Source organism: Callithrix jacchus, chromosome 16, assembly GCF_049354715.1.
Source record: "Callithrix jacchus isolate 240 chromosome 16, calJac240_pri, whole genome shotgun sequence".
NCBI lineage: Eukaryota > Metazoa > Chordata > Mammalia > Primates > Cebidae > Callithrix > Callithrix jacchus.
Genome location: NC_133517.1, coordinates 84034978 through 84053478, shown reverse-complemented (window position 1 = coordinate 84053478; position 18501 = coordinate 84034978). Strand labels below are relative to the sequence as shown.

Below are 18501 nucleotides of genomic sequence, written 5' to 3'. Positions count from 1 at the left end.
TACACATTTGACAGTTGGCTAATTCCATGATAATTTTTTCATTTGGTTTCCAGGAATATTTATACAGTCAATCTTCTATGTCTGTGGGACATAGCAGATTTAACCAATCACAAATCAAAAATATTTTAAAAATAAACAATATCAATACAACAATAACACCACAAAATGATCCATACAGTATAATAACTATGTACATAGCATTTGCATTATATTAGGTATTGTAGATAATCTGGAGATTACTTAAAGTATATGGAAGCATGCGTGTAGGTTGTATGCAAATATTACCACATTTTATATAAGGAACTTTAGCATCCCAAGATTTTTGTATCAGCAGGGGTGGTCTTGGAACCAATCTCCTGAAGATACTAAGAGGTAACTGTACTTTCTTGTTTTTCCTCCTATCTCATTTACTCTCATTCTTAATCTCCTTTGCTGGTTTATCCTAATTTTGCTGACTTTTTAGTGTTGGAGTGTCCTAGGATTCAGGTATTAGTTCCTGTTTCTTTTTTTAATTTAATAATCACTTCAACTTGTATAAGAAGAAATAATCCACTTCAAGATTTCCAAATTTAGAAGTTTAGTCCTCATCTTTAACTGGAAACTAAAATTTGTGTATACAATTGTCTCCTTGAAATTTTCAACTACAGACTTGTTAGTCATCTCAAGATTTACAGGTCCAAATTTAGGCTCCACATCATCCCTCCAAAAATGTTTCATCAATAGCCTTCCCAATATTCCTTAATGTAAATTGTATTTGCTCAGTTCTGCAGGCCAAATAATCTGGGATCTGAATTAGCAGGTTATTAGAGCTATTCTTTAGAGTTAATTTTTTTTTGTTTTTTTTCTCCAACTTCACATCTCGATTAAATTCTGTGGTTTACCCTGAAAACCCAATAATTTCCCCTCACCTCCACTGCTATTTTCTTATTTTATAATTATAAACTCTCACTTTCCTGCCACAAGTAATCTTTGTTCTTTTATCTTTCCCCCTATTGTTTATTCTCCACATGGTAGCCATAGTAACTATTTTTTTTAAAGTGATAATATAAATCATGTCACTACTGTGCTCAAGACCCTCAAATGAATTCACATTTCTTCTAGAGTAAAAGCCGAAGTCTTTTGCCAGGCTCTATTAATTATCTATTAAAAGTCTTGAGCCAGTCTCTATTAATTATCTTTCTTTCTCTTTCTCTCCTACTGCCTTCACCCAAGGTTACTATTCTCTAGCCACAATGGCTTCTCAGGTGATCCTACAACACAAGGCCCACTCTGCTTTATGTATCTTGCTCTAGATGCCATTTCTGCCTAAGGACTCATCCAGTTGACTAACTTCCTTATATTCTTCAAGACTTTGCCCAAATCTCAACTTTTCAATTAGGTAAGCTACTTACTCATCACAACATTCTTGCTCTCCTGACCTCTCTTACTCTTTCACATGTTTTCTTTCTCATCACTGTCTACACCAAGTAAGTATATATGTACCTCATTTATGCTGATTACTGCTTATTGTCTTTATCCCCTGATAGAGCCTAAGTTCTACAGAAGCAGGCCTCTCTGGTGCTTTAGAGATAGAAGCCCTTAGAACAATGCTGTTAGAAAGCAGATACCCCAACAAGTATTTGTTGAATAAACATTGGACAAATGGAATTCTATTAAAAATCCAAATTAAGTTTTGAAATAATTTTAAGAGTATTTAATCCAACTCTCCATCCAAGAATTTGTATAGTTATTTATGAAGTGTTGTATTTAGTTAACTTTTTACTTCTTTGTTTCTGCCATAGCACCTAAGCAGAGAATGCCATAATATCAGAATTAAGAGAAACATTAGATGTTATAAGTGAGAAACCTGAGATCTAGGGAGGTGACATGGCTTACCCATTGTCTTCCATCAATAAGGAGTCAAAGATGAAACTAGAACACAAACATCTTTATGCTTTGTCATTTTTTATTCCCCTATAATAGATCAGTTGACATTTTTCAGGTCTCATACAGAGTTTTATCCACCAGCAATAATTAATTAAATGAATGAATTCCATTCCTGTTGGATTATGCAGTGATGCTACTGATTTTTTAAAAAATAAACAAGGACCTAACAATTTACTATATATAGTCTGCAAGTAAAGCATTGACTAAGTGTAAATATTCTTTTAGCAGCACAATTGTTGGGCTGGTTTAGTCTGTGTGACCAAAGTAAAAAACAGGCTAATCAAGCCTTGCCACGCTCTTTGCACCTCAGGAGTAAAACTATAATGTATTGTAGCTAGTGACAAGTTTTCAGTCTCTGAATGAAGGATCTGAAGTCAGAATAATTATTTGTAATTTTAATCAAAAGTATGTGAAGTTCTCCCTGTTCACCTCGGTTTTGAATGCTATTATGAATTGAATATGTTATATGAACAGTGCATAGTTATAAGGAAGAATGCTTGATATAATGCTACTTGAAATAAAATGTGTTATTTGGATGACCATGTATTTAAAAAGGTAAGAGAATCTTGAAGGATTTGAGGCGATTACAGGGACAGAATTTAAAAAGTTTCATTTTAATTATTTACAGATCATTTAATACACAAATTCTGTAAATAATACATTTTAAAAGGAATGTTATTTTATGATACTGAAGTGAGTATATATAATATTATTAATTTACCAATTCTATATGTCTTTATGTTGGCATTTATAGAAATACAGTTTGAATATTTGTGTCATTTTCTTGAAACATGATTTTATTTTTTATTTAGCATATAAGAAAGATTTTGACAGGTCTACCTAAACTTCCACTGTAACATTAATTTAAAAAGAACCAAAACCATACACTCCTTAGTTGCTATTTTCTTTCTAAGGAAGATGAAAATAAATACAGTGGCAGAGTGTCATTTAAAGGAGAAAACAGATGAAAGAAATGTGTAGATCTGATGCTGTTATTGGACAAGCTATATTGTTGACACAACTTAGATTGATAAGAAGATAAAAAAATCATTATTAAGAATATTTAATCTGAAACAAGAAAATGACTATATGAACATAAATGAAGGCATTATAATCCAGAGTAAATGTGACAGATTTGGTTTCTAGAGTTTGGTGATAGGTCAGGAGCTGGTAGTATAAAACAGTGTTCATTTTCCTTTACTATATCTAGTAGTAAAATATTGGTCAAGTTAAAAACTGCCATTTTAATAGGATCACTTATATAGTAAAATATATTACAATTATTAAAAGATATATGGCATTATCATCTACCTTGTTATGACTTGAATATGAATCACCACTGAAGTAACAATTTCTCAAGCAATAGTTTTTAAATTATCTAGCATTTAAACACAAAACTTAGGGGGATCTTATTGCATTCTGGTATGAATTTACCATGGGAATAATTAAAGGCATGTAACTCTGAGTATTGAGCGCCTAAACATAGAGGGGGAAATAAGTAGATATATCTAAGTGTGTTACTTTTGTTCTATCATGAAATGTAGGATTTATAATTAAGGAAATGATTCGTACTTTTTTCTGAAGCCCAGGAAACTGTAAAGTTTTAAAAACATTTACATAGTCTCGTTTTAGCAGCAGTCCGCAAGGCTGTCTACTTTCCTTCTTCACACTCTCCTTCCCCTGTCTGCATGAAACTATTTCTTAAGACTTCCTTGTCTTACCTCTTCAAATGAACTCCCTCAGTTTTCTTTGCTGTATCATCCTCCTAAGTACCGGCCTTATATGTAGCTAATTTTCAGATTCTGTCTTCTCATTTTATCCTGTCCCTATCTATCCATTTATACTGTTGCCTGTTGGTTCACTTACCATCAATATTAATTAAATATAAGTGTTGCGCTTTTGCTCTAACTTATTAAATCATGTAAGAGATATACTTGTCTTTTAAATGGCCTTAACTTCACATCTCAAGCTATGCTCCAACTAAATATATTCAAAACAAATCTCAGTATTTATAGGGTTCTCATTCCAAACTTGACCTTTCTTCAGCAATTTCCAATTTTGGGAATACTACTACTGCCTTCACCATTTGTTCAGGTCAGAAAACCAGGTTTTATTTTAATACTGTCTTTTTTGTCACCCCCCAGTCCATTACAATGTCATTTTAATTACACAACATTAATATCTCTCAACTCAGTCTACTTCCTTATCTCATTAATATGACTCTAATTCAAGCTACCATAATCTTTTTTCGGAATACTTCAATCATCTCTTAAGTGATCTTCCTACAGCTAATTGATCCCTTCTTCAAATAAATCTCTTCATTTCAATAAGAATAATCATTTGCAAATTCAAACCTTTTCATGTAATTGTTTTGGATAAATTCCCATGCTTCTTTGCAAATCTATATATGGCTTAAAAGGTCCTTCCTAGTCTAGTGTTTATCTCTTTCCTTTATCAATGTCATCTTACCATTCTTTGTTTCACTCAGTTATTGAATCATAAGCTACTCAATGACACAAATTTTTAAAATGGCATAAAGAAACATTTTACTTTAAAAATATTATGTCTTAAAAGCATGTTCTGAATACTTTGCAGGTTTCATTAGACCATGCCTTGAGTTTCTTAAGAAACAAACCATATTCCCCCAGGTGATGGTGTTTAATTTTTGCTTTCAGATATAAAGGTATATAAAAAGTCTACTTAAATAAAAGCAAATTACTTCCAAGGCTATTCAATTAATTTGAGAGAAAACATCAATTATGGACTGGCATGCTAAGAAACACAACTGTAGTTTACAATAGGAATAACTTTTATTTGTTTATACAAGTTTTGATAAAGTCATAGATGATAAAATAATACCAATGGGAGGCTTTGTATTTCAAAAATTTCAATCTATTTTTTATGTAAATTGTCCATCTTAAAAAAAAATCCCTCAGATCTGACAACCTCTTCTCATAACTTTACTATAAGATCTTTTAAATATCCAAACCTATAAAAATCCACATTCAGTTGTTCTTTGTTCCCTAGTTTGCTTCAACAACATCAATGCTAGGTTAATAGAAGCTATTCACTTACCATATTGTAGGTGGCTCAGAACCTTCTATTTCTAAGTAATCATATTTCTCTTCCATTTGAAAATCAGTAAATATGAGTGAAATTGTGTCCCCAGGCTCTGCTACAATGGTCCAAGTGCAATCAGCATTGTTATGGTACTCATTAGGAAAACTAGGGCTGGATATGATGCCACTGGATCCTCTCATTGTTCCTCCACAAGCATCTTCAGCTGTTAAAAATGACAAAATATTCAATTGTAAGTTATTAAGATAAATGCAATTGCTCAGTTGTACGTTATTAAGAGAAAAGCAAGTTAACATGCTTGGATAAAAATAACAGTCCACGTGTGGTACAAAGTGCATAATATAATCATAGAGATTAAATAAAATGAGAAGTTTATAAAAACTTATAAGCACATATACAAATATAAACTGTATCATAACAGTTTTATAGCAACTATTGAAATAGCAATAAAATAAGCAAAAAATCTACACTCCAAAATTAGATGTTAGGATAATAGAATTAAGACTTTCTTTTCATGTTTAAGTAATAAAGTGAATTAAACAAAGGAAACATGTATTTTAAAGTCTGTGATGGGAAATCTTTGATCACTTTGTTAATGGAGGAGCTTTTTTATTTTTTAATGCAGGCATGTACAACACAAAGACATAATTTAAAAGATAATATGATATAGTTCATGTCGATGGTGTGTTTTAGAAGTTATCGAAAAATGCTTTTAGAAATACAGTTCAAATAAAAGTATATGACATATCCAGAATATTTTGTTTACAGAGAAATAATAATGTAACTAACATATCTTTAGAAATGTATTCCTATGGCATCAAACAATGATTCTTTTACTAAGTAGTCATATAATGTACATAGATACAACATCATAAATAACTTTTTGACTAACCTTACATTTGGATCTATGATTCTAATTTTCCAAACTGGGGCCATAGATTCTCCACTAGTCTACTTTTGGTTGATGGAAGATGCTAGCAGTGTGGTTATATGAGTAGCTGTGTTTGGAATGAAAACATAAGAAAACTTCCTGTTCCATAAAGGAATTTCATAAAGGAATTGAAGCTGGGACATTTGCCTTATCATAAAATTGTTTAGGCCAGTCAAGTTAATAAGTTACAAGTATTTTTGTGCAATAAATTGTCTTATTACTTATGTCATTGCCTTGTCTGACTCAGGGAATTCGTACAAGTTTTTGAGGAAAACTCTCACTCCATAATGACCAATCATTATTTGATGTGACCAATAACTCTAGAACTTGAATAAATCGAGATGGACAACATTTTTCTATTCAGTTCTATGACGGAAAAAGGAAAAAAAATGTTTTGTTATTAGAGACAAATTCATTACTATATTGTATGTACCAAATAGTATTAGTGTTTTTCTTTCTTGCTCTTTGTCCATTTACCTCTATAATTTATAAATAAAAAATGTAAGTATGTTAGATACTTAAAATGAACTAGTTGTTCTGTCTAGACCCTGTGACATACTGCCACAAATATTTTCAACAATGCCTTCAACACCTAAAACTTCTAGTAAACCTGTCCTGTTGTCTCTACCCCCAACCATAAACCATTCTATTCTTTGCCTTCTGAAGTACCAACACCAAGGTTGAATACTGCTTTGATAATAAATTATTTCACTGGTATATATTCACAGTATAACTGGTCCACAATCTACTTAAACCAGCTCAATGAGCTATTTATTTTCCTTCCTCTGGATAAAATCTGAAGCAGACACATAACATTATGGATTATACTCAGATTAAATAAAAAATCTTACAGTTTAGAGATTATAATTTAAGTGTTCTCATCTTAAAAATGTAAGTATATGAAGGTATATGTTAATTACCTCAATGTAGCCATTTCATCATGAACACATATTTCAAAACATCATTTGTACATGATAAGTATACATAATTTTTTTAGTTTAAAAATAAATGAATTAACTTAAATATCACAATCCATCAATTAATACATCCAGTCCTGGGTAATCAAAAATAAATTGACTTCATTTTGATTAAGCTTAATTGCTCCCAGACCTTGGGCTTGTGGCAGATGGAGCAGAGGTAGGGCAAAGGTGAGGTGGAGAAATAGGTCTTCTTCCTTGTTTTCCCTGCTAGTATTTCTATTCTTCCTCCCCTTCTCACTGAGCTCTCTGTAAGCCTCCTGGGGTTACAAGTGGGAAGGATTAGGGGATCTGAATACTCTTATTTTCCTAACACTAATTTGGCATTGGTTTCTAAGGGTTTTGGCAGACAACGAAAGATGATTCCTTCACTCATAGACCCTTTCAGGGGATCCACAGAGGGGTCCCCATCAGTTGTATTACTGTGGGTGTGTCCCTCCAGCTGGCTGCTTACATTTCCCTTTCATGCTTATGGATATAGAACAGTACAGTTCCATCTTCTTTCCATATGTCTCCTCACCTTTCCAGATTGGCCTCTTGGGCAGGATGTAAGACCATGCCAAGCCAGAACTCCGTCACAAAAATCCTGCATTTAGTCAAATGAAAACATACCCATTTATTCAACCTCTGGAAATGCAGTTTCTTTTAAAATGTCATCTTCTGGGTTTGCAACAGATATTTAAATACTTTAGCCATCAGTTAAATAATAATAATATATTATATCCCTTAATCTCCAAGACATAGAAATCAATTTCTCTACATGATCTCTGAATTTCTTCAGTCTAGACTCACAATGCAGATAAATAAACTCCTGACACACAGAACAAAGAACAACCCAGAAAATAGCTCACTTCACGGAAATTTTTATTTTATAGCAAAATAATTTTGATCAAAAGGTATGACTAATTTTCGCTTGAAAACAAAGATACAAACACAGTTCCTTCAGCATTCAAACTGATGTTCATGTCAATTCTTGTACAAAGTTCTATGCTCAGCACTTCCATTTAATCTGTTTATTATGACAGAGACTATCATAGAATCAGTGTCTGACAAAATGGTGAAATAGGTAAACTTTGCTTCAGTAAATGTTAGATTAAAATAACATTTGGCTTGGTGTCCCTACTTGAATGCTTAATTAAAGGCAATATTTTAAAAAACAACATAATTTCTGTAATTATGAATTCATAGAAGGGTATACTACCTAAGTCAATTTAAACAGAACCTATAGCAGAGTTGTGACAAGTAAAAGGCAGCATTGGAACAAACCATGAAACTCTTGAATCCAGTGGTGTGCTCTTGCTGCTAAGTACCATGGCTTGTTCTTTGTTCAAAATGAGTTGGTACATATCCTGTAAATGACAGGATAGAGGCTTCTATTCTTTCATCATTACTCTGTTGTGGCCTCCAGGCTTGCTTGTTTAATAAATGATGCCTACATTTTCTTGTTTAATAAATGATGCCAACAATTCATAGAAAGTGAGAGGTTAACAGAAGGTTGTTCCATAGAACCATCTCCTTAAAGGCACAAGATGCACATAGAATCATATTGGTTATTTGTATAAACTTCCTGTGAAACAAAATTTATTCACTTTGTCATCTGTTCAAAAAGTATTCATTGAAATCTGCCAAGTACCAGGAGGAAACCATATAATCTGACTATAATGACTATTCAATATTTTCATGATCCATGCTCTCACAGAGCATTGTATTAGTGAGTCAGGCTCTAAGCAAATGACAAAATGAATAGAGAAAATTACACTTCTGGCAGGTCCTATGAAGAAGGAATATTTAGTGCTACTACTGTATGTTTGGGGCCTTGAACTAGTTCAAAAATTAAGGAGCAAGAATTTCTGAGAAAGTGATGCTAGACTGGAAACTCAAAGCATGAATAGTAAACAATAAATGGATGAAAAGCAGAGGGATGAGTGCTTCCAGCAGCTTCACTGACACTTTTACCAAAGGTAATGGACCTGGGTGCTACAGCAAAAAGAGTGAGGGGCTGTTTAGTACCAAGTGCGATTGGAAGGGCAACCAAGGGTTAGACCTTGTAGGACATTTCTGACAAGAGTATGGAATTTATTCATAGTATGGAACATTAAAGTGTTTTTAGTGGATATATGAGATAATTGGATTTAGGTTTTGAAAAGATCATCTAGTTGCTCTATGGAGGGATAACAGAGGAAGGCCATAGTTGATGCAAATTAGGAGGCTGAATGAAGAGTCCATACAAATTTTTGCATGCTTCATTGCTACCTAAAGATAAAACATCTCTTGTTTTGACTATATTACTATATTTTTATCTCATTATCTTTAAAAGATTAGTTCGGTCTTTCTAGATATGTCAGAAAAAATACCATGATGAATTATAAATACCATAGTAAATTAGAACATCCATCTTTGGCCAAGGCTTAAGAATAATATGCTTCACTGGAACAGTAAAGCAATGCCATTAAATACTTTAGACTTCCCTTGAGGTTAACTAGAAGTTGTGATGGCTTCAGAATGTGGTTGCTTAACATACAGATAATACAGTGAGTAATAAAAATGATGATGGATTCTCTACTTTTGTTCTAGGAAAAGTATAAAGGTTGTAAGATTTAAAGTCATTTAATTTTTATGTATGTATATGTATACATTTACATACACCAGATGTTGGCAAATTGCATGTTAAGAAGCTTGCACAGTCAATCTGCTGTAAAACATAAAGAAAACCATGAATTCAGCTAATAGAATCAATAAGGATAATGTGGAATTTTAAGAATGAGGATTAAAAAAATTAACCCTTTTGGAGTCTGGATTTAATCCAATTTTCTGGAACAATACTATCAATTCCCTTGTAAATTCTTAATGTATTTAAATATATTAACTAAAATCCTTGGCTGTTAAAAATGTTAGTAAATATTATTTTAATTGTTTAAAGTATTGTAATATAAATCTATCATCAAATATCACATTTTACTATACTTTAAAATAACTGAATTTATGTAAACTTCATAAATACTGCTATTTTGTCTCTTACCTATAGAGCAGGGAGAAACATAACAAAATAAAATAAAGATTAGTTGTATTAAAGTGAAAAGGTTTTTTAAAAATAGTTCACTATGGTTTCACAAATGCACTTTTTCTGAAATTAAATTTTTGTTTATTTTTAATCTCTGTGACAATTATTTAGATATTGAAAATATATGACCTTGTTTTGGCTTTGGGTATGAGACCATACCATATCATTTAAGATAATATAAATTGAAACTTCTCCAAACATGGCTGTTAAAATAAATAAAATAAACACAGCTTCAAAAAACACCTAAACAGTTTTTTATAACACATCTTTTCAGATACTGAACTCAAGTGTGCTCTGCGTCGCTATTAGCTTTTTCTGAAATAGCTTAGGGTTGGGGGTGGGGTGCAGGAAGTAGGCTTATCACCACAGAGAAATGAAATTTACATTGTAGGAGAGAAGTACACTTGGTCAATTCCAGATGCTAAGCATTCAATCCAATTTCAAACCTTATCATGGGACGCTTTTTTTCTGCAAACCTACTTGCTAAATCTAATATTTCCATTAGCACTCAAGTGAAACAGACATCTATGTGAGTCTTTTTATTTCTTCCCAAGACAGGCATACTGTTGTATGCCTCTTAATTAGGCAAGTTATTTAAATATTACACTGTTATTAATTAGCCATCATACTACATATATGGAGCAGTAGTTAATTTTGTGTAACTGTCTCTAGTTACATTTAATAGTTCAACTTTATGCATTGTTGTGTTTAAGGAGAAACCCTTTTCTCATGGAGAAGAAAATTGAGCAACTGGGTAAATAGCATAGCTTTCAAATTAATAGGTTTGTTTTACGTTTGTCATGGCACAACAAATAATACCTTCCCAGCTTCTGAAGAAAGGTGGATTTTTCAATGATTCTAAAGGAAATCAAGATTCTCATATTTTTATTTTTTAGTTCAGCTCCCTCAGTTCCTTTCATATTAAAACAGAGAAATTAAAAAGAAAAAGGTGTATAACAGATCAAAGAAAAATATTCAACATTCATTGAGATAAACACCTCTGAGAAGTAAAAAGAGCAAAGTATAATGGCATTTTAGCTTTGAAGGTTTATTTTTTTGAAGGCACAAATATGATTTTAACAAATATCCTACATTAATTTCCACTTACCTTCCTAAGAGACATGTTGAGAAAATGAGAGGCAGTTAATGCACTAAAGAAAGTAATTAATAAGTATGTGTTTTTAAACATCCAGCTTAAAATACTTCTCAGAATCTCTAAATAAGACAAAAATATAAGCATTTATTCAATAAAACTTAAATTATTTAAAGATTTGGAGAAAAAATATTTAAATTAAATCAAGTAATAACCATGAAAGAGCAACAGGGAACAAATTTACATTATTGCTTTAAAAATTAAAACTAAGAAAAATATATATAATAATCATTTTAAAACATTAGATCAGGTCCCTGCAGAACTGTGATCTAAGCAAGGACAGAAACTAAGAGGGAGAGTCCATAATCACTTGGCTTTCTCTTAGGAGATACATTCTGGACCATAGAATAAGGAGTGGGAATACAAGCAGAGCATGGTGTTCCTTTGAGCTCAGTAAATAGAACTGAGGAAACATAAGGGGAATGTAAGCTTTGCAGAAGAAAAGGACTCAAAAGATCTACATTAGCTTATCTTCATTAGTGTTTGCTAAATCCTAATAAATGCATGCAATTGGATGAAATTTTATGAAGTCACACAAAGAGGAATGTGTAAGATGAATGATTTCAACCAAGCACACAGGACTGACATTTGTTCAGGTACCACTAGCTACAATAGGGAGTTCACTATAACTGAATGGAGTATTCAGTAGAAATCTCAAAAGGGGTACACTTCACTAGAGAGAGTGAACTATGCCTAGAGTTAAGGCCACTTAAAAATGCAGTACTTAAAGCTTAAAGACAAATCTCAAAAGACACAAACTGAGCCAAAACTAACTTTAATACATACCAGAAGAAAGCTCAGGATTCTTTAAAGATATCTAAATTCAGAAACCAAATAACTTAAAATTCACAATATTCAATATACAATTTTTAATAAAAAGTTCTAGCCATGTCAATAAACAAAAAGATATGACCTGTAAGCAAGAGAAAAATCATTAGAAACAGACCAAAAATATGGAGATGATGGAAATAGAAGATAAGGACTTTATAACAGATATTACTGTATTCAACTACTTAAAATAAGGGTTAGCACACTATAGCCCAGGCTAAATCTGACTTATAGCTTGTTTTTTTTTTTATTGCCTATAATATAGTAATGATTTTTACATTTTTAAAGGATTGTGAAAACAAACCAAAACTAAAGATGAATACATATTGGAAACTATATAACCAGAGAAAAGCCTACCAAATTTGCTATATAGCCTTTTCAAAAAAACTAAACTCAGAGAACAAGTGAGGAAAGAAGGGAAGATATAAAAAGATGATCACATGGAATTTTAAGAGATGCAAAATACATTACTAGAAATTTAAAAGAAATACTCAATAGGCCTCGTAAAAGATTAGACAGTACAAAAGAAAAGGTAGTGGACTTAAAGACATGGCAATAGAAACTATTCAGAATGCAGCTAAGACAAGAGTAAGATTTCTTTTTAAAGAATAAATATCCCCTGAAGGAATATATGTTATTGAAGTTCCAAAAAGTTTGTGGAACAGGGCCAAGCATGGAAAACTATTGAAAGATTAATAGTCAAAATATTTCCAAATTTGATGAAAATATAAAATCCACAGATACAAAAGGCATAGAGTAGTTTGTGTCTTAATGTGGTAGAGACGACTAGCTGAGATTTGAAATTCATGTTCCACTTCCATTTATGAGGTGTTGCTGGGAGGCAGCTACCAGCCAGGACAAATTTTTTAGTGCTTTTCACATCTAAGTGAGGTCATAGATTGACAATCTATTAATTTAGATTAATAGATTGTCAGTGAATTGAGATGGAATTGCAATCTTTGCCATCCATATTCTTTATTCTCTTTCTTTCTGGATGGAGCCTGTGGTCTTCTGCAGCTTCAATGCCTACATGTTGATTATGGCAGAGTCTTTTTTCCACTTGAATATTTAAAATGTTTTCCTCCCTCTTATTGTAAACTTCATAGAGACAGGGTTTATGTTCCTTTTTGTTTTATTACATTTCTCTTACTTAAAAATACTGTATCTACATATATAGTAGGGACTCCAAATGAATGTATTGAATTAAACATGAAATAAACAAATGAATGTAATTATTAAAATTGATCATCAGTTTGGATTCTGATCTCTGAGCATCTACATAATAGAATAAACATAATTTCAAAGAATACATCACTATTCAAAAACAGAATAGTACAATAAATGGAGCAAATAGACAAAACAAAGTAAAATGATGGGGTGAGTTGCTAAATACATTTTTTTTTTTTGCTAAATACATTTTAAGAACAAATTATGGGGCCAGGTGTGGTCGCTCACACATGTAATCCCAGCACATTGGGAGGCCAAGGTGGGCGGATCACAAGGTGAAGAGACTGAGATCATCCTGGCCAATATGGTAAAACCCCATCTCTACTAAAAATACAAAAATTAGCTGGGAGTGGTTCAGCGTGCGTGTAGTCTCAGCTACTCAGGAGGCTGACGCAGGAGAATCGCTTGAACATGGGAGGTAGAGGTTGCAGTAAGCCAAGATCACACCACTGTACTCCAGCCTAGTGACAGAGTGAGACTTTGTCTCAAAACAAACAAGCAAACAAAAAGAACAAGTTATGTATGTTGCAGGTCAAAACTTTATAATAAAGAAAAACACCATAAATGAAAAATTTCTACTTCTGTTCAGCAAGTGGAAATTGTTAGTTAATCAATTTCTATGCTCCCTCCTTAATTTCAAGAACGGCAACATCACTATATACAGATTCCAGAACTGAGTAGGTAGGAAATTTTTTAAAGTCACAGATAAAATATCGAACTAAATAAGTGAATTCATCAGAACTGAATACCAGGAAATATACAAAAGTATATCAGAGACAATTAATTAGACTGAAATATTTTAAATACCATTTTTAATATAATAAAAATTTAAATACCTAGGAATGAAAGTACTAAAACATAAAAAAGCTGGGGGTAAAGCTCTACTCCAAATATTACAAGACATTTTTGGCCTATGAACCTCTGAAATAGAAAATAAGTGCTTCTAAAATACAATGGCGAGACAGACATACAAGATAGACATTCCCATTCCAATAGGGAGAAATAGGAAAGAAGAAAGGGGTAACAGGTAGGACTAAAATGCAACAAGGCAACCAGTATTAAATATTATAGCTCAAGTATTCTTTGGCTCAGTGGTTACCTTCCAGTGGCTAAGATTGTGTTCTCAAGGCTTCAAGCAGCCTTGCTCCTACGACAGTGCTGTGTTGTGGCTCAACCTGTGAATTGGCTCTGTGCCTGGAGCTCTCCAGAGCTGAAATCACATATTCAGTGCTCTACTGCTCTGGATTCTCTGGCGTGGTCCTGCCCACATGGCTCCACTGGGCAGGATTCTTCATAGAGGGAACTCTTCATGGTGGCCTCAGTTCCACAGCAGTTTTCTTTCTGAGCTCCACAGCTTTACAGTGCAATCTAAATGAAGGAAGCCATGACCCCACAGCTTTGCTGGACATAGCCCATGCCATTCCAGGACCCACCAAAGCTACACCAGGAGTGGTTGGGAAGCATGGAAACAGAGTGCAAGCAGCAAGAGCTGAGGTTCCATAAGCATCCCAGTCCCTTCTTTGAAATTGTTCAGTTACCAAGGCCCTTGTATCCTGGACCTGTGATGGGAATGGTAGCCCCATGATCTCCAAATTGTCTTTGGCATCATTCTTCCGCTGCCTTGGTGAATAGCACCAGGCTGATCCATATCAATCTCTTTATCAAAGGGTCACTTGGCTGCAACTTTCCTGTTCTCTCCTGTACACATGTCCTCACGTTTTATAATATTGACAGTCATACAGTTTTCCAAATCCTTAAGTTCCACTTCCCTTTATTAAAAATTCCATCTTTGTATCATTTCTTTTTTCCCCTATTTTATTATAAGCTTCAAGAGATGCAAAGTCCCACTTTCAACACCTTCAACACTTTGCTTAGAAATTTCTTCACCCAAATACCCTATATCATTAGTTGCAAGTTCTACCTTCCATAAAACATAAGGACATGGACACCATGCAGCCAAGGTCTTTGCTACTTTATAACAAGAGTCACTGTTTCTCTAGTTTCTAATAATGTTGTTAGAATGGCCCTCTGACACCTCATCAGAATCTTTTCTGTCCATATTTCTATGAACATTTTTTTTGTGACTACTTATGTTTTATCTAAGAAGATTGAGGCTTTCTCTACAGCTCACCTCTTCTCTTTCTGTACCCTCTCCAAGATTGCCCTTAATGAGTGTACATTCACAGGAATGCAGGCTTTTTCAGCATGTATTTCAAAATTCTTCCAGCCTCTATTTGTTACCTAGTTCCGAAGATGCTTCCACATGTTTAGGCATTATTACAGTAGCATCGTTTCTTCTTTGTACCAGCTTTCTGTCTTAGTCTATTCAAGCTGTTATTTCTCATGGATCTGGAAGTTGGGAAATCCAAGATCAAGGCAATGGCAGATTCAGTGGCTTGTGAGGACCCGTTTTCTGGTTCATAGATGGTGCCTTCTTGCTGTGTACTTATGCAGTAGAAGGGTTGAGTGAGCTCCCGAGGGCCTATTTTTAAGGGTACTATTCCCATCCATGAGAGCTCTGCCCTCTTGACCTAATCATCTCCCAAAATATCCAGCCTCCTAATGTCATACCATGGGAATAGGCTTTCAATGTACGGATTTTGGGGGGACATAAATTTAGACCACAGCATGGGATAAGAAGAGAAGCCAGGATTGAAGTCATCATTTTTTTCATTCCTAGGGCAAAATAAGTTTTCAAGGATTTTTAAATTGTTTTAATAAACAAACCATGATTATAATCATTTATGGGGTACAGAGTGATGTTTAAATTATGTTTACAATGTGTGATAATTAAGTCAAGCCAATTAACCTATATCATCTCTATTATTATTTTTGAGGTGAGATATTTAAAATTTATTTTGATATTTGAAATTTATTTTGTGACTTATTTTGAAATATACATTGTTATTGCTTGTAGACTCTCTGCTGTGCAATAGATCTTAAAACTTATTCTAGTTTATCTGCAACTTTGTACCATTTAGGCAGTGACTATTCACTTTATCCCTCTACCCCCCAATCCACCAATCGTATTCACATTTCTCCAGTATTGCTTGTATTCATTTACTTGTGTGTATGTAATTCTACGCAATTTTATCACATGAGTAGGTTTTAATATCTACCATTGCACTCAATATACACAACAGGTCCATTACTACAAGAATTCCTTATGTTGCTTTATTTATTCATTCATTTTATTTTTGGAGAAGGAGTCTTGCTCTGTCACCCAGGCTGCAATACAGTGGTGCAATCTCAGCTCACTGCAACCTCTGCTTCCTGGGTTCAAGTGATCCTCCTGCCTCAGCCTTCTGTGTAGCTGAGATTACAGGTGCCTGCCACCATGCCTGGCTAATTTTTGTATTTTGGTAGAGACAGGATTTCACCATGTTGGTCAAGCTGGTCTCAAACTCCTGACATCAAATGACCTGCCTGCCTAGGCCTCCCAAAGTGCTGGGATTACAGGCATGAGCCACTGCACCCAAGCAGGTGCTCTTTCTTGACTACATTCACTTATCTCCTTCTTCTCCCCACTCCCTAATCTCTGGCAATTATTTACTTATCTGTCTTTTATTTTCAACATTTTCTTTTTTTTTTCTTTTTCTTTTAGCAAAGACCTGGAACCAACCCAAATGTCCATCAACAATAGACTGGATAAAGAAAATGTGGCACATATACACCATGGAATACTACACAGTCATAAAAAATGATGAGTTCATGTCCTTCATAGGGACATTGATGAATCTGGAAACCATCATTCTCAGCAAACTGACACAAGATCAGAAGATCAAACACCACATGGTATCATTCATAGGCGGGTGTTGAACAATTAGAACCCGTGGACACAGGGAGGGGAGCATCACACACTGTGGTCAGTTGCAGGGGGCAGAGGAGAAACAGTGGTGGGTGGGGAGGGTGGGGAGGGATAATGTGGGGAGAAATTTTCAAGATTTTCATTTCAATATGTCTTATAAAATGAAATGATACAGAATATAATTTATGGTGCTTACATTTTTTTTTCTCATCTGGGGATCTTTCCAAGTTATTGCATATTCCAGTAGTTTATACCATTTTATTGCTGAGTAATAGTCCATAAGTATGTATGTGATGACAGTTTTTGAGGAAACATCTTTTTAAATGAAGTTGGATACCAATAATTGACTACAAATTGCCCTAGGATAAGAGCTTGCCAGTTCAATGACTTTGGTCTGCAACCAGACCTCTCAGAATATAATGATATGTACAACTCACATATATATGGTACACATACCACACACATAAACGTGCTTGGCAAAAGTTGCCCTTTATTTTGTGTGGCAACTCCAGTTGCAATTGTCTTGGGTTCCTAGAAAGCCCATTTATTGGACTGAGAAGTATTCATGAGTCTGAAGTCATGGCAGAAAACTGAAGCTTCCCAGGCAGTCTTATTTCAATGCCTTCAGAACAGTAAAAGGAGAGTTCTCATGTCCAAATGTTGGAACCTCCCAAATGGTGCTTATCAGAGTTCTCACTTCATTGAAGATTGAACTTTGTTCCAAGAATGTTTAAGTGACTTGACTAAGGTAAAATAGTTGGGATTTTTGTTTGTTTTCTTTCTGAGCCAATGCTAAAAACAGTTCTCTGGCCACTTTAATAAATGGCTTAGGTTTATATTTTGTTTTGCAAGTGAAGTACTAGCCTTTTAGTATGATCAAAACTACATAACTGACTTCTGTGCAGAATGCAATCCTATAATAGGGGAGAGCCAAAACACACACACACACACACGCACACACGCGCGTGCACACACACACACACACACACACACCTATTGATCCCTGCACTGCCACAGCTGACTGTGCCACCTTTGACATTCAACTTTGCCTTATTTCTTGGCTTTCTTGACATCTCCTCCCAGGTGTTCCCACTGCACCTGGTGCTTCTTGGAGCCTGGGATTCTGGCCATAGTCTACTAAGTGGAGAAACCTCAGACTTTAAAGCCTGAAAGTTTCCTAGACTAAGAATTATGGATATTTTGTTTTAGTTTTATTTATAGATACAGGGATGCATGCTATGTATAAATTTATTAATCATAATTCAATAATTCATAGTCATATTAGGAGCAGTAATTTAAACTGCTGACCTCAGTGCAATTGCTGAAATTTGCAAATAAAATTAAATACAGCAATAAACATAGATAGTAATGTTGCATCTCTTTCCTCTAAGGAAATGAATAAAGCTCTATTCCACATTAATGATTACATCTGGGGTAGGCATGGAAGATAAAAAGACAAAAAATAGCTATGTGCCAAGCAAGTACCATACTAAGCAACAAATAATGTTTTTA

At 33.9% G+C, this 18501-nt stretch overlaps 1 protein-coding gene across 7 annotated transcripts in view; it reads right to left on the bottom strand.

Annotated features, from left to right (window-relative positions):
* CSMD3 (CUB and Sushi multiple domains 3) overlaps positions 1 to 18501 on the bottom strand; it is a 1279316-nt gene that overhangs the window by 957662 nt on the left and 303153 nt on the right. For all 7 annotated transcript variants that reach the window (XM_002759280.8, XM_017965625.4, XM_035276379.3 and 4 more), the window contains exon 5: positions 5002 to 5209. In XM_002759280.8, the coding sequence (XP_002759326.1) occupies positions 5002 to 5209 (208 nt within the window). The remainder of the gene's footprint in view (positions 1 to 5001; positions 5210 to 18501) is intronic.